General features: G+C 40.7%; 1 protein-coding gene across 1 annotated transcript in view; it reads right to left on the bottom strand.

The window, feature by feature from the left end:
- Window positions 1-300: 300 nt before the first annotated feature.
- Window positions 301-24796, bottom strand: part of C4H10orf90 (chromosome 4 C10orf90 homolog) — a 374134-nt gene continuing 349638 nt past the window's right edge. The window contains exons 6-8 of the mRNA XM_033940326.1: window positions 9827-9890; window positions 527-626; window positions 301-423 (exon numbers count right to left, since the gene is read on the bottom strand). Of these exons, the coding sequence (XP_033796217.1) occupies window positions 385-423; window positions 527-626; window positions 9827-9890 (203 nt within the window). The 3' untranslated portion in view covers window positions 301-384. The remainder of the gene's footprint in view (window positions 424-526; window positions 627-9826; window positions 9891-24796) is intronic.

Genomic DNA, 24796 nt, shown 5'->3' with positions numbered 1-24796 from the left:
AAAACTACCGCCTGCTTTAGAGGAGGCGGTAGCGGTTAGTGCAGCCGGCGGTTTAATGTGCGCTATTCCGCATGTTAATCCACTAGCATGGCTTAATAAAAGGAGCCCATATTGTAGGCATTAATTATAGAATAAGACCTGTATAGTATAGCTAAGGTTTTTTATATAGAAAGTATTAATGAGACTATGAGAAGCGATGTCATGATACATGTACAGTTTTGATCCGTGCGTAAGTCATTTATTAGTTACATCCCGTCATGTCTCATATTTTACCATATGAAAAGTAGAATGGTTAAGGTACCTGTCAATGCAAAATCAAGAAAGTGTTTAATCTGTATAATAAAGACAGGGCATTCGAGGCCTGAACAGAACAGGAATAATTTATCAATCGGCATTTCTCTGAAGGATTTGGTCAAGTAGTTTCTGAAAAAAAAAAACAACATAAAAATAAAAAGAAAGTTGTATTGATGCAAGCATTCCTTGTTCACCATATGAATGTTTCCTTGCTCACGGTTATGCCTCTTACCTTCTTGAAAAGTTCAGCTCGCAGCCGGTTACGCTGGGAAATCGCTCTCTTCTTTTCTTCCTCTTTCTTCCTCTTGACTTCTGGCAAGTTGTTGTAAATCCTGAAAAATGTTGCAGTGAATCTTCAGTTGAGAATATGGATCATGTTGAGGGTACACCGTTCTCACTTCTGAGAGTCGTCATCTGGGATTTGCAGTGCAGCAGACCACGTAATTTGAGTTTTGTTTTCGTGTTTTTGATTGAGATCCACTGTCACAATCCACATTTACCTGGCGTAATTTACTGGTGCATTACTTGCATGCCTAGAAATGCCTAAGTTTACCATGCCTAATCTTTGCCTCTAACTATGCCCACTTTATAGATAGGTGTCGTTAAGACACCCTAACTTAGGCGCTGCGCGGATATCCACATGCAACCTTAATCAGTAATAAAAAAATCAATTTTTAATCGTTTTTTTAAAATGGCGTGTTCTATTACCATGCCATTTAACCAATTAGAAAACAATTTAGTTGCATGTAAATTTAAGCTAGGCATCACTAGTAATGCACGATTAGGGCGCCTATGATAATTTGAGCGTCTAAGTGCTTTGAAAATGAGCCCCATCATCTCCAGCGCTTTTATATGAAACCTGGAGAGTGACTGTGCTCTTCTCTGCAATTGCATTTTCTCAAATTGCTGCTCGCACTTTACGTGCCAGCAGATAACATGCATACTTGCTGATGTCCGAATACTAGTTCAGCAGAGCCTTTTGAAAAAATACGATGGACATCCCAATTTCTACCTCAGTGTGCTATGCAAAATGGGCCGTCACATATTTACAAAAAGACAAAGCTGAAAAGGATGTGAGAAGCATCTATTTATTTATACTTAGGGCTCCTTTTACTAAGCCGCGCTAGCGGTTTTAGCGTAAGCTACAATGCCAATACGCGCTAGATGCTAACGCCTCCATTGAGCTGGCATTAGTGTTTCCATGTAGCGCAGGGGTTAGCACGCGCTAATCTGCAGTGTGCGCTAAAAACGCTACTGCAGTTTATTAAAAGGAGCCCTTAGTTATTTCTTTGGATTTTTTAATGCTTATGTATATTTATATAGGTTCATATATATAGAACAAACACACATATTCACACACATACATACTCATAAACACGAACACACAGACACATGTGGAAGGGCTGGCACTTACATGTGTTTGTGAGCCATCTTGCAAACATGCACAAATAATGTTGTGAATTACACTACTTATAGAGCCTGCAATCTTAATTTACCTTCAGTTTGGAAAGGGATTATGGAGAATATGTCTCCTTATACCTCCTGTAACGGGCTGGCTGAAATGAGCTCTTTTGAAAAACTTAGACATGCCAGGAGCAGCTGTAAAACCTGACTTAGAAGATCAAAGTACTTCTACTGAATTCTGTGATGAAAAATAATATTATTCTTTATTGAATCACAGCTCTATTATTGTATTTAAGTTCTTAGCAGGTTTACATTTAAAAAGCAGACACTTATCCACTATCAAAAGTAGATTCAGTTTCATAGAACGCTGCAGCAAGTCACGTGTTTAGGTGGAAAAACACATTATCTTCTGCAATTTCCAACCATTTACAGCATAAATGGCAAAACATCAGTAAAAGTCTATAGCAGCGTTAATAGGTTGTGCAATTGGTGCAAAGTAGTGCAAAAACATTTTTTTGAAAGTACTGAGGTGCTATTAAAGTGCAATTTAAGGTGCCAGGTGCGTTTTACTTCAATGCCTGGCCCCCCGACCCAGGTTTCATATTCTTCGTCAGGAGGGGTCTAAGTAAAAAGCACACTAGTATTAAAAACAAGACTAGAGATAAAACAAACTTTACTCAATATTATAACCGAATCTAACCTTTCTTAAATCAAATGTTTAACTTCTCTCTTAACAATGTAAAGTTACTCAACGTACCTTCTCAGGCGAGCTAAATCGGGGACTGACACCGGAAGAGGAACTGGCTGAAGTTACTGAAACTCCCGGATATAAATACAAGTACTTATGCTAACACTCTCAACAGGTGAAAAGATTATTCTTAAAACAACGTAAATGACAAAATACCCGGGGACACCACACATATATTTATATATTTAACCACTCGATTTCTGAATTTAAGCCATTAGGGATTAATGTATTCCAATTGTAAATTAATCGTTGTTCTTTCTGTAATAAAAGTTTGCAGATATCTCCTTCGTATTGATTAATATGTATGAGCACAGTGTATCTAAGATCTTGCAACGAGTGATTTTCCTTCAACCAATGATCCACCAGGGGTTGTGGCTATATATGGTGCCAACCATTTATACTTATTCCAAATTCACAAGGGAAGAAGTTCAATCTTATCACAGGTACTAACTGTGACTCCCAGGCAGTGGTTTATTGCGTGATCTGCCCGTGCGGTTTATTATATATCGGACAAACTAGTAGAAAAATTAAAACACGCATTATTGAACATCTTAGTAATATCCATAGGGGCAGAGACACAGCACCCCTAGTGGATCATTGGTTGAAGGAAAATCACTCGTTGCAAGATCTTAGATACACTGTGCTCATACATATTAATCAATACGAAGGAGATATCTGCAAACTTTTATTACAGAAAGAACAACGATTAATTTACAATTGGAATACATTAATCCCTAATGGCTTAAATTCAGAAATCGAGTGGTTAAATATATAAATATATGTGTGGTGTCCCCGGGTATTTTGTCATTTACGTTGTTTTAAGAATAATCTTTTCACCTGTTGAGAGTGTTAGCATAAGTACTTGTATTTATATCCGGGAGTTTCAGTAACTTCAGCCAGTTCCTCTTCCGGTGTCAGTCCCCGATTTAGCTCGCCTGAGAAGGTACGTTGAGTAACTTTACATTGTTAAGAGAGAAGTTAAACATTTGATTTAAGAAAGGTTAGATTCGGTTATAATATTGAGTAAAGTTTGTTTTATCTCTAGTCTTGTTTTTAATACTAGTGTGCTTTTTACTTAGACCCCTCCTGACGAAGAATACGAAACCTGGGTCGGGGGGCCAGGCATTGAAGTAAAACGCACATGGCACCTTAAATTGCACTTTAATAGCACCTCAGCACTTTCAAAAAAATGTTTTTGCACTACTTAGCACCAATTGCACAACCTATTAACGCTGCTATAGACTTTTACTGATGTTTTGCCATTTATGCTGTAAATGGTTGGAAATTGCAGAAGATAATGTGTTTTTCCACCTAAACACGTGACTTGCTGCAGCGTTCTATGAAACTGAATCTACTTTTGATAGTGGATAAGTGTCTGCTTTTTAAATGTAAACCTGCTAAGAACTTAAATACAATAATAGAGCTGTGATTCAATAAAGAATAATATTATTTTTCATCACAGAATACTAGTGATTTTCTCCCTATCAGTAGAAGTATTATAGACCATAAGGGAGTTATGGCGACTAGCGGGTGGACATCGAAGTCGGGCTTGACTGAAGATCGTATAGTCTCTTTACTGTCAAGTACTCGCCTATTCGAGTCTGGTGAACCCGATTTAAGTAATACATGGGAGGAAACTAAGATCTTACACAAAGCGCTTATCAGAAATCAACTTCACTCAGCAACGCTGGTTGAATATTGCCATACTATGAGAGTTCCCCGTGGTTTAAGATTATACAAAGAGCCGAGATTTCAAGAAAATGTTGAATATATAAAAAATTGGAATAAAACCCTAACGAGGTGTTCTTTAGATCTTATGCTCCTCACTATTGATGCTCTGGCCCCCATCATTGAAACACAACAAATGGAGTTGACTAATAAGCTGGATCTGTTGAAACAGCAAGAAGCTGAAGAGGATTTTAATAAATCATATGAAGAACATACCATTATTATGGACAAATATAAAGTGGAACAGTGACAATTCAAAATTAAAAAGTTCCGCAGGGACGAAATGGATTTTACTAAGAGGTATGTCTACCCATGGATGAATAGAAATATCAAAACTAAACGACAACGTAAAAATAACAATATTGCTAAAAAAGTTGGTTTTTCTTTATCCACAAGTGATTCATCGTCTGAAAATGACAATATGGTATCCAACTCATCCAAATCTCCAGCCTTACAAGGATTTACCAATTTATCAGAATCTTTTTTACGCATACCATCAGTGGAAACTTCCAAGAAAGAACTACCCAGAATAGAGACCAGATGCACCAACAAGCACAAGAAATAGATCCTATAACCAAAAAAGGAATATTTAACCTATCTTCCAGACATCTTAATAATCAAGAAGAAGAACTATTATCTAAAGGGTTATCATTTGTACCTAGCATTAAGTATGATAGTTTTGATATGCACACATGTTTAAGTAGATTTTTTAGATCATTGAAACTTAAGACATTTTTCCAAGACAAACCAGCAGTTGTGAATGATGAATCTTTACCGGAAGGTTTAATTTTTAAATCCTCCTGGCTCCCCCCTGGCCCACCTGATCCAGTAGTTACCACCTTTGAAAGATTAGTTTTAAGAGATGTAAAAAATTTAGAAATTCATAATAATAGATGCAACTCTAATGTGTCCTCAGACCAGATTAAGATCATTCAGGATTTACAAAATGACCAATCTATAATTATAAATAGAGCCGATAAAGGGGGTGGCATCGTCATTCAGGACTATAAGGATTATCAAAGGGAAGCTCTTAGTCAATTACAAGATATAACTTATTATACCATACTATCGGAAGATCCTACTAATGCTATAAAACAAAGAGTAGACCAGTTAGTTCATTCGGCGAAAGCTGAGGAATTGATTTCATTTAAAGAACTCCGTTTTTTGACTAATAATTACCCGAGGACACCACACATATACTTCATCCCTAAAATACACAAATCCAGTACCCATCCACCTGGTCGTCCAATTGTAGTGGGTATTGACTCAGTATTGGAACCATTATCTAAATTTGATGTGGTTATTCCAATCTGAGTTGTGGAAGGAACTCCAGATCATATCCGCTGGTATTTCATTTCTTGGTATATCAATTGATTGATGTTCATATGCAGGAATTGTCGAGTAGTTGTTTCTTAGGTTTTTGATTTTTGAGTCAAAATGTTGTGCTAGTTCGTTTGCTGAGGGTAGTTTGGCATTATGCATGGGTTGAGTGTGGTGTGTGGTGTCAAATAAATTTGTAACTATGTTGAACAGTTCTTTTGTATTGGCTCCTTTTGAGCCAGTATTAGATGAGTTGATTTTGGACGAGTAAAATGTTTTACGTTTTTCTTTTATCTGTTGTTTGTAGAGTTTTATGTTGGATCTCCAAATGTTACAGTCTGACTTTTTTTCCAGATTCTTTCTAATCGTCTTACTGATTGTTTCATTGTTAGGAGTTCGACGTCAAACCATTTGTTGTATTTGTTTGAGCAGCTTTTGCTCTTTCGTATTGGGGCAATTTTATCTAAGATAGACGTGCTAGTTTTCATCCAGTGAGCATGGAAGTCAACTCCTTCTTCTTCTATCTTCGCTTGTAGATCATATTATGACCAATATTCCTCTGGATTGATATGGCCCCTTGTGAGGTGATCTCTTTTTGTCCATGGGCGTGTCTTAGTTTTTAACTGGGTCCAAATTAGATTGAAATAATATGTGAAATGGTCGGACCAGATATCATGACACCAGGTACCGTTTGAGAGAGAGATGGAAGGGTCTGTGTTTTCCTTTATGGAAATCGCTACTATATCTAGGTGATGGCCTTTTTCATGCGTTTGAGTGGGTGAAGGGAAATTGTAATTGAATAGCGAAAGAAGTCTTTCGCTTCTGGGTTGTCTATTTCATCTAGATGTAAGTTTATGTCTCCTGCGATTAGGTTATGTGATGAAGTGATTGAGTTGTGTAGGACGAATTCGCAGAAGTCCTCTCTAGCTTTTGGCCAGCTTTTCGGTGGGACATAAAATAGTATACAAGAAAGGGAGTCTTCTAGTTCCTTATTGCTAATTTTGCAAGCTAATATTTCTAATTGATCGGTCATTTTGGAATCCAGAAGTTCAACTACAAATCCTTCTTTGGCGACAATTGCTAATCCTCCCCCTCTTCTTCCTTCGCGATTTAGCGTGTGTATTTTAAAATTATCTGGTATGAGATCGTTTATTATTGGGTCAGCTTCAGACAGAAGCCACGTTTCTGTTAGAAAGAGACAGGCTATTTGCTTGTTGATGATCCAATCTTTAATTAAGAATACTTTGTTCCTGACAGATCTGGTGTTGAGATATGCACAGGGAATGGAAATAGATGCGATAGGTTTGGTGGGTGTAGTTGTTCTGATAGGTTTTACTTCCCTTATCCTTTTGTTTTTTGGGGTGCGTTGATGTCTTCCATTGGTTGAGATTACTTTGATCTGATTTTCTCTATCTTCTTGTTGGTTGATTATAAACCTAGTGTGTAAAGCAGGGTAATGGGTTAAGTGTAGCTGTGGATAGAGTGACTTAACATCCTTAATGTTATTGCATATTAAATAGAGATGCATGCTTGTAGGTTAAACTGAATCCTTCTTGTCCTAATGGCTAATTGATACTTCCTGTTTCTAGGATAATTAATTAACGGTGAATAAGATAGGTGATTTAAAGTTTCCCGCTGGTTCGGGGGAGGGGGCTGATTGTTTGCCTGCAGGCTCGGGCTCGGCCTCCTGCCTTTCTCTCCTGCTGCCCACTGGTATCTATGCTGATTTATAAGTTTCCCTGCTGGTATTGGTGCTGGTTCTTGAGTTTCCCCGCTGGTTCGGGGATGGGCGAATCAATTCTCTTGCCTGCAGGGTTGGGCTCCTGCCTCCGCTGGTATCAGTTCTGATTTATAAGTTTCCCCGCTGCTGTTGGTGCTAGTTTTGAGTTTCCCCGCTGGTTTGGGGGATGGGCGGGTCAATTAACTTGCCTGCAGGGTCGGGCTCCTGCCCGCTGGTATTGGTGCTGATTTTTAAGTTTCCCCACTGGTATCGGTGTTGGTTTTAAGTTTCCCTGCTGGTATCGGTGTTGGTTTTAAGTTTCCCTGCTGGGTCGGGGGAAGGGTGGATCAATTCACTGGTATCGATGTTGGTATCGGTGCTGGTATTGCTGCTGATTTTTAAGTTTCCCTGTTGGTATCGGTGTTGATTTATAGGTTTCCCTGTTGGTTTGGGGGATGGGAAAACAATTTGTTTGCTTGCAGGATCAGGCTCCTGCTTCAATCCCCTGCCCTCTGGTATCAGTGCCGATCCTCCAGGTTTCCCGCAGACTGTCTGCTCACAGGGTCGGGCTCCCGCTCTCCCTCTCCTCCCCACGATGGTTCCTCAATGAAGCTCAATGCCACTGAGGCCGACGAAGGCAGCAGCAACCTCCGCGGCGCTCCCCGTTCGGCTCCCCGGTGCAGCGCTTGGGAGCGCGGTCGCTCAGATCCCAACCTCGGATTGTGTCTCTCTACTCCACCACTGTGTCTGGACGGGGAGCGCTGCTGTTGTGGGCAGCGGCGGTGCTGGTGGGGAGAACGGCACTGCTGTAGGTCTCCCGCGGTGACCTCGGCCTTGTTCTTGGCTCTCTGCGGCGCCCTTGCCTCAGCTCTATGCTGCGGAGTGCGGCTCTCTACTGCGGCACGTGGGCGATTCTTCCCTACCAGGACGCGTAGGCCAGGTGGGCCGAAGGTCGGGTGGATGCCGGGCAGGTTGATGTTAGGCGGGGATCGACAGTGGTGGTTCCCGTGGTGTCCTGGCCTCGGCTCTCTGCCGCCTCACTACCCCAGCTCCTGGTCGCAGCGTGCGGCTTTTCACCCCAGTGCCCAAGGCTCTCCGCCCCGATGCGGTGGTTGATGGCGGTCGAACGTGATCAAAACGGCCGAAAGCAATCGTCCAAATGAAATTAAAGGTAAACGAAATTGAAGAAACTAAAAATAAAACTAAAATGAAACTAAAAACTAGAAATAAAAATAAGCGAGTAGTGCGAAAATGAGCGAGTAGCGCGACCTCCTGCTATAACATCACTGGCTTGAGCCCCACCTCCTGAAATTGTTGACCATGCCCATGACCTGATTTTGGCAGATTGGTGAATATCAGCTAAAACAATTGCTGAGACACTACAGATATCCAGGGAACGTGTTGAGTGTATAATCCACAAGCAGCTGGGTGTGCAGAAGCAGTCAGCTAAGTGGGAGCCAAAATGTTTGAATGCTGACGAGAAACGACATCAAGTGGACACTTCCAATTTGATTTTGTAGCATTATCAGCAAGCTGGTGCCAACTTTTTGGAATGACTAGTTACTGTTGATGAAACATGGTTGCACCACTATGATCCTGAGATAAAACAACAATCCATGCAATGGCGGCACTCAGGTTCTCCAAGGCCAAGGAAATTCAAGACCCAAGACAGAAGGAAAGGCCATGGCCACAGTGTTTTGGGATCAGGCAGGTGTTGTAATGACTGACTCTCTTCCAAGGGGCCAAACAGTTAATGCAGAATACTGCTGTAGCTTGCTGTGCTGATTAAAGGAGGCATTGAAAGAAAAAAGGAGAGGGAAGCTGTGGAAAGGTATTCTCGTTTTGCAAGACAATACACCTGCTCACAAGGTTGGCAAAACGATGGATGTTTTGACGCAGTTGGGGTTTCAGTGTATAGACCATCCCCCCTACTTACCAGATCTTGCTCCATTTGACTGTTTTCAGTTTCCAAACCTTAAAAAGAGTTTGGAAAGGTGACAATTTTTGAGTGATTTGGAGGTGATTGCTACAGCCGGGCAGTATTTCAGTGACCAGAGTATTTTTTGGAAGGGTTACAGAAACTTAAGACATGATGTTGCAAGAGTGTTTGAACTTAGGGGCAAATATGTGGAATAATTGTAAGTTTCATGGCTCCACCTCATGCCCTTCTTGGTTGGGCTGAGAACTTTATACAGGCGTACATTTTTGATATGTCAAACCACACACAAACCATATCTCCAACACGTCCCTTGTTATTTTCACATACTATGCACATTCATATGTATTGTAAATTGATCCCTTTCTAACATTACCACTCACACATTAATGTAAATTCTGGGATTTCAATATGTAACAGCAGAGAACAAACAATGAAGATGACTGGTAATCGATGTTCAATTTTCTTTATTGATTGAAATGACTTGACACAATTGTGTTTCCGCCCCCTAAAGGAAATTGAACATCGATTAGTCACCTTCATTGTTTGTTCTCTGCTTTCACGTTTGTGGAGGTAGTATCTCCTGTTTTTTGGGGACATTTCAACATGTAAATAATGACTTAAGACTTCTAACATAATGGTAATTTTTTACTGATCCGAAGAAAATGCTTGATACCTTTTAGACCTCAGTTGCATCTCTTTCTTCGAAATGATCCTCTCCTTTGGCCTGAACAAATTATCTAAAACAGAAAAGGATAGGAATGTTTTAAAACAATTTGCATTGACTTTATTGATTGGGGAAGGGGGGGCACTGCCATTGCTTGCCCTGGGATCAGTTCCATGGAATTTAACTACTATTAGGGTTTCTGTAAAATATCGTATTTTTACCTATATACCGCGCACCCGTGTAAAACGCGCACACAGGTATAGCGCGCGGGGAACAGAAATTTATGTAAAAAAATTTTACTATAGCGCGCACACGCGTATACCGCCCCGACTCTCCTCTCGCCCGCCCAACTTTCCTTTCCAAAGGACCGCTGGCACCCCCACCCAAAGGACCGCTCGCACCCCCACAGCCTCCCCTCCTCCCCCTCCCGCATGGATAAGCTGCCTACCGTTGTTTCCGGATGCCAGTGAGCCCAGCTGCTTCCTCTGCCGGCGGTCCCGCCCCTTCTCTGAGCCCTGCGCTACGCTGCTTCCTCTTCCGGTGGTCCCGCCCTTTCTCTGATGTCAGAGAAAGGGCGGGACCGCCGGAAGAGGAAGCAGCGCAGTGCAGGGCTCAGAGAAGGGGCGGGACCGCTGGATTGACCATTCCATTGATCAATCTTCCGCTAGGTGAAGAAGTATTTCCTGGGGTCTCCATGAAATCTTCCCCCCATGAGTTTCAGCGGATGCCCTCTTGTCGCTGTGGGACCCTTTAGAAAAAAGATTTCTTCCTCCACTTCAATTCATCCCGTGACATATTTGAATGTTTCTATCATGTCCCCCCTTTCTCTGTGCTTCTCAAGAGAATATAAGCGCAGCCTGGACAGACATTCTTCATATGGGATGTCTTTAAGTCCTGATACCATCCTAGTGGCCATTCTCTGGATCGACTCCATCCTCTTCACATCCTTCCGATAATGCGGCCTCCAAAACTGGATACAGTACTCCAGATGGGGGTCTTACCATGGCCCTGTATAGCGGCATTATGACTTCAGGCTTTCGGCTGATAAAGCTCCTTCTGATGCACCCCTTCTGATGCACCAGGCCTGCTAGCTTCGACTCATTTACTGCTCTCTCTCCCGCCACTGCCGAAAGACTCATTTACTGCTATCTCTCTCCCGCCACTGCCGAAGCCTGTAAACAAATTTAACACACACCGCGGGGCTCAAACAGTGTGCGTGCCACTGATGGCTTCCCTCCTCCTTCTTCCCCCTCATGACATAACTTCCCATTTTGTTTATGGAGGAGGAAGAGGGAATCCAGCAGTGTCACGCTCACTGTTAGAGCCCCGCGGTGTGTGTTAAATTTGTTTACAGGCTTCAGCAGCGGCAGGCAAGAAAGAGAGAGAGAGCAGTCGCAGGCCTTGTTTCTGTCAATGGTGGGGGCCCAGTGTTGCTGATCGAGGGGGGGCCCAGTGTTGCCGATCAAGGGGGGAGGTCTGGTGTTGATGATCGGGGGGGCCCAGTGTTGATGATCGAGGGGGGGGACCCATTGTTGACAATCAATGCTGGTTGGGGGCCCGTCGCTGTTTAAAAAAAATTTTTTTTCAGTGTTCTTCAGTGGGCCCCCCTGACCATTTCGGGCCCTAGGCACGTGCCTACTAGGCCTATTGGTTATTCCGGCCCTGACTGGAACCAAGTTAATGGAAAAATAAATCTCCAGACAACAAAGGTTAAAAAAGCATTTTATTTTGAATTTATTGACTGAAATGTTAAATTTGGGAAATGCTCATATAGAAGATGTCTTTATATTGTGATCAATAGAAAATGAAATTAATTTTTGTTCTTCTCCAGCACTACTTGCTGAGTTTAACTTTTTGGAGTTCCCAGTTCAATTTTGTCTACTCATTTTTGTTTCTAATTTGTGACCCCTTGATCTGTATTTGCTGAGGGTCTTTTGCATGCTTAGGCTCATATAATGTTAGGGAAGAAAATTAAGACTGTGGGGAGGATGAGGGGAGGGGAATGAAAAATTCTGGGATGGTAGGCAACAGGGATGAAAAATGCGCTTCACTATGGGGATGGTGAGGGGAAGGGAATGAAAATGCGGGGACAGTGAAAGCACAGAGATATATCTTTGTTCCCATATCACTCTCTACTCTTATATGTGCGTCTTTTAGTATTCTATGTTTCACACATAAGTGTGTGATCCACAAATGGCCTGCCCATGCTTTTCCCCTTTGCAGTTATGCATTTATATAGTAGGGTCATAAGTTAGGTACATGTCTAACTGCAAATTAGTACTAATTAATACTTGTTAATGCCAAATATTTGTACTTATTGTCAATTGAGTGCCACTTTAATTAATTTACATATATAACTTGTGCTAGTCTATAACTGGGTGCCCAATTATATGTTTAATTGTGCATGTCTTCTATAGAATGAAGGAGTTAGTGCATGTTAAATGCACTGCAGATAACACAGATACACTTAAGCATGGTAAGTATTAGGCAGTGGCCTCTTCCAATTCCTGTCCATTTCCACATTATGCAGTTAGACCCTGATTCTATAAAAGATGCCTAAATTAGGCGCCTAGATCGGTACACTTAGCTGACCTAGGCACCTTAATTATTTAATAAGTCTTAATCCGAGCCATTAATTGAACATTGCAATTAAAATGCACTTTTTTTAAATTCAATCATTTTTATTGAACTTTTAGAAATATAAAGAATCACAAAACAAGAAATAACAAGCTGTGCTTTACAGAGACATACGCAATTGAGCATGAATTGTGCAGTAGAATAGAGGCCAATTAACTCCGGGAGTTAAAAAGGTCATTAAACATAACAAGTGTAGCCATATACAGCATATATTGGTAACATGGAAAGTCCTCAACAGCATTGTGACTAATGGAAATGAGTGCCTATTTCAACCTGCAATAATACAAAACAGGAGACCACACTTTATTATAAGAGCGAGAGGAGTTAGTTTTGTCAGCAGCTATAAGTTCATATTTTGAAAATAGGCAAACAGTATTCCACCAAGAATTGTGATGGAGAGACGAGAAGTCTTTCCAGTTTGTCAAGATTAATTTAAATGCAATAAGTAGCAAACATTTAAGCAATCGGGTTTCATATTTATCTAGATGGCTCTTCTGAAGAGCACCTGCCCCTTAAATAACAATACAAAATGAAAGTTCCTCACGTATGGGAAGTATCTGACATATGGTGGACCAGACATCTGACCAAAATGACCGCAGTTGGGTGCAGTAGTAAATCATGTGATCTAAAGTGCCCACAGCATCCAGGCAGGACCAACATTTATTTGAAGTTGAAGTTCCTAATTTAGAAAGTTTGAGCGGTGTCCAATATGCTCAGTGGTAAAAAAAGAGGACAGTATGTAAAATAGCGGATGACTTCAAGGCCTTGAATGAGGATAGCCAGATCTCCTCCCATTTATACAAATTAGCAGGTACAGAAGCATCATTAGCCCATATATCATAGAGAGCAATAGGCGGTAGAAACTTATGTTTATGGAGCAGCTTGTACCATGCTGAGGCCTGACCCAGATTAGGATTATCAGAGCAGCCCATTGAAGCATAGTAGGCAGTGTAGTGGTCAGAGTTGTCTTCTTAAAGTAAGACAAAAGACAGTGGCGTAACTGCAGCCATTGAAAATAGTGGGACAAATCCAAATCATAATCCTTAGCAAAGATGTCAAAATCCAAAAAGGTGAGGTCAGATAACAGCTGTTTTATGGACCAAACGCCCGCAATTAAAATGCACTTAATTAGATGGTTGGCACCTAACATACCATCCAACCCTCTCTCCAAAATGACAATGACTTCGCTTTCCCAACATCCCCAAACATTTCAATGCTTATTGATTCCACCCCCCTCCCCCCCAACATGATAATGACCATATATTCCAAACCCTTCCCCTCTACAAGGACTCCCAGCCACTGATCCCATGTCTGGCTTGTACCATGGGGCCCTGGGGAGTAGAAGGGAACCCCAGTTTCTCTTGTATCATCAAAATCTCGGCTTCAAAATGGCATCCTTGAGGCAGCGCACACTTTCCTATCAAGCCGCCATCTGGGATAAGGAGTTTAAACATCTATTATTTTCTTCTGTGTCTTAATTACATTTTAGGAAGCAATTAAAAACATTTGTTTTTCACATTTTTATGTAATTAACCAGAAATTTTCAAGTTCTAATATTCATTTGTAGCGTTATTATTATTCTTTTGTTAACTGCATAGAACTTGACGGTTATGCGGTCTAGAAATTGCTTTGCTATGTTATGTTATGCTATCCACAACTCCTAGCAGTAGTCTTACAGTGCTGTCACTAGAAATCAGACTGCCATGTACTGTACCCCAAGGAGGGGCCAAACAGGTATTAAAGAGTGAAAATCTGAGAGGGTGTAGGAATGCATCCAAATACTCCGGGGACTGAAGACTGTTTAAAAGTCAGTATCTATTTTATTTTATTTTTTCATTCTAAAGGTTTTTTTTTTTAATTTCTAGATGAAGCCAGTAACTGGAAAGGAAAACTGGAATAAACTGTTGAATGTACAAATAAAACATCTCTCTCCTTGGAGGCTTTAAAACCAGAAGCTGGTAAGTGGGAACTCATTTAAATATTTTATTCGGCCTTGGGGACTGTGCTTCTCTTTTGGATAGTTTTGAAGAATCTAAGATGGCTGAGTGTTTGGGGATAATGAAAAAGTGTGTTACCAGAGGCACCTGAATAGGGCCGACTCAAAATGTTAGGGCACCCTGGACCCAGACTCGCTCTCTTTAGGTGTCCCCATACTCCGCCACCCCCAGGCCAGTTTCGCCCTTCCTCTTCCAACGCTGCTACCTGGTCGTGACAAGATGCAGTTTCATAGGCCAGCTGCCACAAGGAGGGAGGGCCAGCATCAGTGTTAAGCCTCGACATCAGGATGCTTGCCCTCCCTTTGCAGCAACTGGCCTATGAAGTCACATCTTGTTGGGACCGGGCAGCAGCGTCAGAGGAGGGAAGAGAACAGTGTTCAAGCCGCATCTCCGATCACTTATGGACCGGTAACATCACAGCCCCAGGCGTTTGGCGCCCTTTAGCACCAGCCTCACTATGTCAATAGGTGAAACCGGCCCTGTATCTGAAGTTTTCTTTTGATCTCCAGTAAGAAGGGCTGAACTCTCCTTCTTATAATTATACTCACCCTGCTACGCTCTTAGTATCATTCGTATTTGAGCAGGATGTAAATATGATTATGAAATTGTTCTTTAAAAACTCACAAAAACTATTTGGGAAACAGAAAATATGGATATATCCTGTCGTCGCAAAGACCACTCAAGAACGGAGAAAATAATTTCTTTCAATGCGTCAAGATACTATTAATCTGGGAGCAACGTTTCTTTTAGCTTACCCCTGCAAATGCTTTGTTAGATATTTGGGAGTCAAATACACCTTTTTATCTCCAAACCACTTGAAGGAATTCCTGGATGTGAAGAAGATCGTTAAGGACTGAAGGAAAATAGAATAAAGCCGGCGCTTAGATACATTAAGCCTTTTTGTTAATTAATTCCTCCTAAATTTTCTCTCATAGATTTTGTTTGACCATCCCCCTATTATAGTGGTCTAAGAAGGGGATAAAAGATTATTGTTATAAGTATGAATTTGTACTATTTTTATTATCGTTTCCTACCTGTTTTTATTGTAGCAAGATGCATTCTTGTAAATTTTGTTGAAATAAATTTAAAAAAAATAAAAAATTATACTCACCCTAATCTTAAAGTGGACTCAAAATCAAGACCCCGGCTAGGGAAATTAACCCCCAGACTGTGGATTTCTCTGCCTATGTGTTAATGTCAGGAGCTGTTATAGACCCCAGGGGCCTTCACTGGTAGAGGAGCCTATCACAATACCCAAAATCAAGAAAAATATACATTTCTCCCTCCGTATTTGCAGTTTCAGCATTCGCGGTTTCAATTATTTGCGGTGTTTAGTTTGCTGGCTCCTCCCCCACCCAATTACATCAGTTTGCATAGAGAAATCGCTTTCCAAGTGTTTACAGAGAAAATTGCTGATTCCCAGCACTTTCTTCATCATGTTATTCGTGGTTTCACCACATTCACGATGGTTTTTAATAGAAAACAGTGAATAACATATGAAAAAGTTATTCACGGTTTTTCTGTATTCATGGGTCTGTTAATCCCCTATCACAGCGAATACGGAGGGAGAAGTGTATTAGCAACTTCACCCAAATATGCCTGGGAAAATCAGACTCATCGGCTGGATTTAATCAGGAAGCGCTCCTTAAATGCAAGAGCTCTTATGACACTTGATCGCAAGAGCAGGAAGAAGTCAGATATCTGACATGAAAAAAAAAAATCTCTTATGATAAATCATTTTTCTAAGTAATAGAGGAGAGCTTTATTAGTATTTTTTGTTTTCCTGTAAGACTTCATTTTCTCACAGAGCATATTGTTTTCTTCATGAAAATCCAGTGGGCTTCAGCCTTTGTGATTGTTTTGTTTTCCGTGATCTCTGCGATATAAAGAAAGCTAGGAGAAATACTTTTTCTTTTTGTTTTCAGTAAAACCAATTTAAAAAACCTGAATGTCTAACATGTCTCCAGACAGTACACTGTCTTGAGACTGCAGGATTCTGCATTCTGCAGGATAAAAAGCATAAGGTTGTACTGCACTGATTGAAAACTTGGGCTAGGCTCTGAATTAGCAAGTACTAGTGGCAACGATAGACTGAATCATTTAGATGCCCACTAATAGAGAATGACACAGTGACTGTTTGCCACAGCAAACCCACAGGAACAGGAAAATATTTGGCTCGTTTGTCACGGGTTTGGGAACAAGGCTTTTCACCGCCCTGCAGGAGCGGTAAAGGGACTTGTTCCTGCAGTAAAGGATGACTGCCACAAGTCGCCTCCATCCCCACCATCCCTTCACCTCCCATCTCGGCCAGCAGCCCCCGCCCCTCCCTCGCGATCATGGGTCCTGCAGCACCAGCAAACCCTGCCCCCCTTTAAAAGCGGCCAAAAAAATCCTGCGACTCCGCTACTGGGTCGGCACCTTTGCGCCTCCCACCTCGGGCCTACCAGTGTTTAAGAAGCTTCAGCGACCGAAGAGGTAATGTCGCAGGCCTGCTCAGTAGCCTTCTTCTGGCCAAGTCCCTCCTTCTAATGTAACGTCCGGTTTCCATGAAGGCAGTTTACAAGTGACCTTTTTTTTTTTTTTTTAACATGTCACTGGTTTGCATGACGGATTTGCTGAATCAGCAGCCGTGAAGCACGTCAGAATCCAAAGAATTTACAACACCTTCTGAATAACAGCAGATATGTGATTTTTTTTTTTTTTTTTTTTTACAACATTACATACAATTATGGACAGTAGCAAATTGAACATTATGCAATGATTGAGAGTCCAGACACAGACATATAACAGTTTGGGCGTGACCTGATATTTGGTCTGAGATTTCAAACTCTGAGCATTGTTTGAAATAGATAATCCTGAGTTCTATTTAGTTTGTTGAGAGAGAATATAGAGTACCAGTTTGTATTTTTGTTTTTTTGATATCAGACGCCATCTGGCCATTTTTTTTCAAATCAATTTTCCCTGTTATTTTTGGTATCCTGATTCTTTAGCTTCCAGCTGGCTTAGGGCTCTCTCTCTGACCAGAGGGCAGTTGCCCTAGTTGCACTCCCCTAACACTATTCCTGCCATATGTGACTGAAGTATTCTGTTAGCTTGATTTTTCTATGTAGCATTCTGTAGTAATTTGGTTTGTTCAGTTTTCTCGATAGTGGAGGGGATATTTGTGAAGAGGAGGGGAGGGGAGACAGGGGTTTTGCTGCTCCTTGCTCTGTATTATTTGTGATTTATAAGATGATAATTGTACAGAGTATTGTTTCTTTTTATACTTTAATAAAATAAGTTCAATATAAAATCATAACTATTCGAGGCTTGTGCAGATGGGATCAGACAGTTTGTTGGGATGAAGCAAGGATGGGGACTGAGCTTGCGGGAATGGGGCAGGGACGGGGACCGAGCTCACAGGGATGAGGCGGAATGGGGACTGAGCTCGCAGGGATGGGGTGGGGACGGGGCTGGAGCTCTATGGCCTTATTTCAGAGAGACTAACTCATTGTTGAAGAATTCCTAAACATTTTTAATTTCAAGGAGTACTCATTGGCATTAGATTTTCCTTCATTTAAATATCTGTTGAAAAAAATGCAGCTGGGGCTTACTTTTGCCTTTCAAGGAGCCTTAGTTTGGAATCAGCTTCCTCTTCAACTCAGACAAATTGCTAATTATTTGTATTTTCATAAAGCTCTCAAAACACATTGGTTTACATCAAATGTTTAATGTATTCTGAATTTTAATTGTTTCTAAGTTCACTCATTTGTCAAGGCTTTCTTAACTGCATTCCACACTGAACATAACTGGACATAAACAGATTAGTAGGACCTGAATAGAATAGAAGCAGAGTGAGCACATGGAAAAAGTTAAAAAATATCCCCTAAAGAGGGTAAAGACCTTTCTGAGGGCAATTTTCAAAGCCACTTTGAGTGTGGCTGTAAAACTACAAAAAGGCTGTATACAAGACTTTTTTTAAAATAATAATTTATATTTCACATATCCTACAATTCTAAGCAGATTACAAATTATTCAGGTACTCAAGTGTTTTTTCCTAGCTGTCCTTGTGGACTCCCGCTCTATCTAATGTACCTAGGGCAATTTTGTGACTTGCCCAGGGTCACAAGGAGCAGTGTGGGATTTGAACCCACAACCGCAGGGTGCTGAGGCTGTAGCTCTAACCACTGCACCACCCATCCCTTTATCTTTACCCTTGTTTGGTATGCCCTTACAGATTTCAGGAGAGGTGAAGTATCTGGGGGTTATTGCTGACTCCTGCTTGACATTTCGGAGTCACGTGTTAGGAATGATTAGGAAAATATTCTTTAGATTGAGATTGATAAGTGCTCTTCGGCTGTACCTCTCAGGTAGTTTAAGACCATACTGCAAACTGTAGTTTTGTCCTGTTTTGATTATTGCAACCTTGGGTTTTTGGGAACGCCAGCCTCGACGTTATCTGCTTTGCAGGTTGTACAAAACTCGGTTGTGTGGACGCTCTTTAGAGTGAGTGAGCGGGAACATGTGTCAGAATACTACATTGAATTATACTGGTTGAAATTAGATTTCTGGATACTTTATAAGTTGCTGGTTATGGTATACTTCTGTGTACATAGGCTAGCACCAAGATATCTGGTTGATAGTATTCTGTTACCCCTCTAAAACTCCAAATGGTAATCTGTTTGTCCCGCCTGTTAATTACTTGTGTTTGCGGGTGTCGAGGGCAGGTATGTTTTCTTGTAGAGGCCCGCAGGCATGGAATGAGATTCCTCTATACATTCGGGAGCAGGGAAATTTGCACAATTTTAAGAAATTACTGAAAAAGTATTTGTTTTGTAAGATGAAATTTGGGAGCTGAAGGTTTATGATAATTGTAAGCCACTGATATGTTTTGTTTGTTTGATTTGTTTATATTGTAGGTGATGTGATAATATTATGTAAGTATTTTTTGGAACCCGCTTTGTATAAATCAGGATATAAGCCAATAAACTATAAACTCCTGATACAACCAATATCCTCACTCCATCACCAGACTCCAAATGTTCCAACCAATAACTTCCCTGTAATCTTCTGGAAACGACCAGAATCTCTTCCTTTTGTAATACACCTATAACCACAAGGTATTGGCGGAATAACAGAAGCTAATGTAATGCATTTTGCTTCTATGATATTTTTAAAAATTAGCACTCTGATTTTTTGTTTGTTGTTTATATTTATGTTACCTTTATGGTTTTAGAGCCCTGCCCTCTAATAAAAGTTTGGTTTGGTTTTAATCTTTGGACAGAAAACAAAGTATTACTACTACTATAATAATAATAATAACTTTATTCTTTTATACCGCCATAACCAAAACTTCTAGGCGGTTTACATTAAAAAGAGCTGGATAATAGAATCTGCACAATATACTACCAATATACATTTCTTTGTAGTCCATCGGTCAAGGGCAGGGGGTTAAGTGAAGAGGTATGTTTTTATTGCTTTTCAAGTTTATTTAAAAATTTCTTATACTGCCTAATCAGACTTCTAGGCAGTGTACATCAGTTTTACGATGCCACGCTAGTGGCTGCGCTGCAGTAACAGCCCCGAAGCCCATAGAGATTTAAAGGGCTTCGGGGTTGTTGTTGTGTGGCTTCGTAAAACAAGGGGTTAGAGTTAAAACAAGATTACATTAATAGAGAGGGACATCACTAGGGATTGTTAGTCCAACAGCAGATAAAATAAAATAAGACGAACGTTGACAAAAGGGAAGTGTGGAAGAACTACAATAATAAGAGGAAAGAAACAAAAAAGGGACAGACAAGACGTAGGGAAAGACCATAGTAGACAAGATACATTTTGTCCTTATAAGGACAGTTACAGTCCAAAAGCGTCGGTAAACAGCGTCAGTAAACAGAACTTTTCTAAATTTGAGGAATCCTTCAAGGGATCTGATCTGCAGGGGCCGATTTATTTATTTATTTCGATTTCTATCCCGTTCTCCCAGAAGCTCAGAACGGGTTACAAGTAGACATTCACAATCGTTTCAAAACAGACTAGTCATGACAACAAATAGGTTACAGTAGACAATAACAGAGCTTATTCTAGAGACCACACTGGTCATAGCAAAGCGTACTAGGAGAAGTATATTGAGGAGGCAGTTTTTAATGGCCCGATTGGCAGAAGAGGAAGGTCTTTACTGCTCATTAGTGAGTCGAGTGACCTGATCTGTGTGGGTAGTCGGTTCCATAGCTAATGTAGGGAATGGCTGTAGGATCTTTTGTATGCCGTACTCATTCGGTTTATAAGATGGTTTATAAGTCTTGCCAAATACTTTGTGAAACCGATCTGTAGGTAGATAGGGTAACAGCATTACTACACTCTCATCTGTGTATAATTTTTTCAAATTTTTTTTAAAAATTGCCAATCGTTCATGTTTCGAGATAAGTTTCAGCTGTACTTACACATCTAAACCTGAATAAATAGCAAAGTGGTGGAGCAACGTATCAGTCGGACATCGGGCTGGACCATTTATGTGGAACGCATTGTCTGGTACCTTACGGTTTTTTAGAAATCTATTGCAATTTAGAAAGTTGCTCAAGGTCCATTTGTTTGTCCAAGCTTTTCTAAGCTAATATTCTGCTTCTTGAGTTAATTTTTTACTTTCTGAATATCATCTTTTTTTTTTGCAGGTTATTAGATTTGAGCTGCTTGATTGAAGTAATGTAGCAGATGAGCAGTTGAGATGTAATTTATAGGCTGAGATATTATAATCTTATGATTTTTGCTGATGTAGGGGATCTTTATGTTGTGCAAGTCCTGAAATATGTATGTAACATATATAGTAACATATAGTAAATGACGGCAGATAAAGACCCGAATGGTCCATCCAGTCTGCCCAACCTGATTCAATAAAAATTTTTTTAAAATTTTTTCTTCTTAGCTATTTCTGGGCAAGAATCCAAAGCTCTACCCGGTACTGAGCTTGGGTTCCAAATGCCGAAATCTCTGTTAAAACCTACTCCAGCCCATCTAAACCCTCCCAGCCATTGAAGACCTCCCCAGCCCATCCTCAACCAAACGGCCATATACAGACACAGACAGTGCAAGTCTGCCCAGTGCTGGTCTTAGTTCAATATTTAATATTATTTTCTGATTCTAGATCCTCTGTGTTCATCCCATGTTTCTTTAAACTCAGTCACCATTTTCCTCTCCAACACCTCTCTCGAGAGCGCATTCCAGGCATCCACCACCCTCTCCGTAAAGTAGAATTTCCTAACATTGCTGTTGAATCTACCACCCCTCAACCTCAAATTATGTCCTCTGGTTTTACCCTTTTCCTTTCTCTGGAAAAGATTTTGTTCTACGTCAATACCTTTCAAGTATTTGAACATCTGAATCATATCTCCCCTGTCCCTCCTTTCTTCTAGGGTATACATATTCAGGGCTCCCAGTCTCTCCTCATACGTCTTCTGGTGTAAGCCTCCTATCATTTTCGTCGCCCTCCTCTGGACCGCTTCAAGTCAAGGCAGATTAAAAATGTTTTAAATAAAGAAATAAACAGATAATGAAACCAGAAGGTAGGCAGGAAGCTGTTCAGGGACTGTCTGATCGGTTGCATAGACATCTCTTTTTGGGGTGCAAATCTTTATCTACAGTTTCGATTGCTGATCTCCATTCCTATTATTAAGCCAGTAATCTAAATGATAATAGAACCTGCACAATGCTTATCACGATCGTTACAGCCCAAAAGGATGCGCTCTGCAGTAGCTCTGCGGCTTTCCACACAGTTATCCATATTCCAAAGAGACAGGAAGCCAATCCTGACTGCTCAACATAACTCAAGAGGAACTAATAGGCAGTAATTTAGTGACTAGAGGGTTACTTTATGATTCCCAGTCTTGTTGTTCCCGTAAACCGGCGGCCTCCCTAAAGGAGAAAAGGGAGAGGCTATTAAAACACAAGTTCTGGAGGGTTTAAACAAAACATTCCAAACCTGTCTCTGTCTGCTACGCTGTTCATTATGGAGATTTAGGACCTAATTAACAGCTGGTAGCCTGGTTACTGTAGTAATTACATCACTATTTTCAAGTAATAATTCAGGCATGTGAACATTGTTTCTATTCATTTCATTGCGGTGAGATCTCCAATTTGTTCTACACAGTCAATAGCAGAGTAGTCTGTCTTGGACTAATTAGCCCTCTAGAAATTAAATAGCGTGGAGTACATGCAGTACAAAGTGAATGTGATGGGGGTCGTTTGCCTGAGTGGCTCTCTTGGAACGATAGAATCTACTGCTGGATAAACATGTTCATTTTTTTTTTTTTTATTAATTTTAGTGGTTTGTAAAAATCGTGCTCGTGAATTACAGCTGTGAGCCGTAAACAGCTTGTTTTTGAAGAGAAAGCACATGGGATGCCACACAGATGATTTATATGTAAATCATATTGGTTGTTTGTCTTTCTAACCTCGGAGAAAACACTAAAAAGGCTGCTCTATAGCTGAGCGAAAGCGGTAGTTATTCGTTCCATGTGTGCGTAAGTGCTGAGATAACTGATTTGTGAGTCCACTGCATATAGTATATGTAAACGTCTTTGATTATACTCACAGAAAGTTGGTATATCAAATCCGTGACCCTTTACCCTTAATGGCTGTATATGCTATTTTGTAAACAACTGCCGGGGGGGGGGGGGGGAGAGGGAGCGGGGCATACAGACATTATAAGCTCTTTGGGTATATTATTTATAACATAAGCTTTCTGGGTATGTGGGCATTTTCAGGCGTGGCGACAGGGTCCATTCACATGGCCTATCTAGGACACTGAAATACAGACTTTTATTATGGTACCACCCTGGCTTATGAAACCTTCTATATCTAGTTATCTGTATTCCCTAAGAAATCCGAATCCAATCCCATGTTACCAATAGAATTTCTTACTAACAAACAATAACCCAGAAAAATAGAAGATTTTATTTACAGCACAGATTAACATACAGACCTAAGGAATAAGAAGTGTATATGAAAACTTTGCAGCATGAAAGAGAAAAAAAGCTCTTATTGTTTATCTACCAAGTAGAGCAATCACACATACCACAACCCTCACTAAGCCACTGAAAGATAGCCTATTGTTACTATCCTCAAAGAATAATGGAACTGGTTTACCATTTTCAGCAGCAAGGTATGGAAAGGCGTGCAGACAGTGGGAGTCTGATGTTACAGCTGCAGCAGATGGTCGATTGGTCTTTGGTCTTCAGTCCTCGACCCTGTACTGATATGTAGCTGGGCTTATATAGAGTGAAAAGACTTTGTTTCTCCCATTACTGTTCAATACCTTGTTTTGGAAGCTTCAGGTAGGTCTTCAAATGTCCCAGAAGTTTTGAGAAAGTTTGAGAATGTTCCAGAATGTTGAGATCATTCTTTGCAGATCACATGATCGTGACTCAACAGACTCTGCTACAAAGCCAGGAATGGGCAAGATCACATGCTCATTACATCAGCTGAATTCATTTCAGTCCCAGCCAATCACATGCTGGTAAGGAGTGAAGTCTACTCGAAAGGGTCCAGAGAAAAGCAACTAAAATGGTTAAGGGGCTGGAGGAGTTGTTATAAAGTGAGAGATTAGAAAAACTGGGCCTCTTCTCCCTTGACAAGAGGAGACTGAGAGGGGACATGATTGATACCTTCAAGATAATGAAGGGAATAGACTTAGTAGATAAAGACAGGTTGCTCACCCTCTCTAAGGTAGAGAGAACAAGAGGGCACTCTCTAAAGTTAAAAGGGGATAGATTCCGTACAAACGTAAGGAAGTTCTTTTTCACCCAGAGAGTAGTGTAAAACTGGAACACTCTTCCGGAGGTTGTCGTAGGGGAAAACACTCTCCAGGGATTCAAGACAAAGCTAAACAAGTTCCTGCGGAACTAGAATGTATGCAGGTAGGGCTGGTCTCAGTTAGGGCACTGGTCTTTGACCTGGGGGCCACCGCGGGAGCGGACTGCTGGGCACGATGGACCACTGGTCTGACCCAGCAGCAGCAATTCTTATGTTCTTATGCAACATGTCCTTGATTCTACTATGCACAAAGAACTCTCACAGGTATTATAGTAATAATTTATTATTTTGATTTTAATGTATATGTTTTTTATAATGCTCTTATGTTTTGTTACTTTTATTCATTTGGATATTTTTGTTTGGTGCAGACCCCTGACGTAGACGTTAGCACCAAAACACGGCTCATGTCGGTCCATTAATTTAGAGATTTTTACTGTCCCATTCTATGAGGTCCTTGGTGCTTTTATTTCTCTTCTCAAAGGATGGGAGAGGCATAAGCATGTCTTCAATGTATGCACATTAGTGCTGCCCAATTCAGGAAAAAAATTTTGATTCGATTCAG

This window comes from Geotrypetes seraphini, chromosome 4, assembly GCF_902459505.1.
Source record: "Geotrypetes seraphini chromosome 4, aGeoSer1.1, whole genome shotgun sequence".
NCBI classification, from domain to species: domain Eukaryota; kingdom Metazoa; phylum Chordata; class Amphibia; order Gymnophiona; family Dermophiidae; genus Geotrypetes; species Geotrypetes seraphini.
This window is presented reverse-complemented; position numbering and strand designations above follow the sequence as displayed.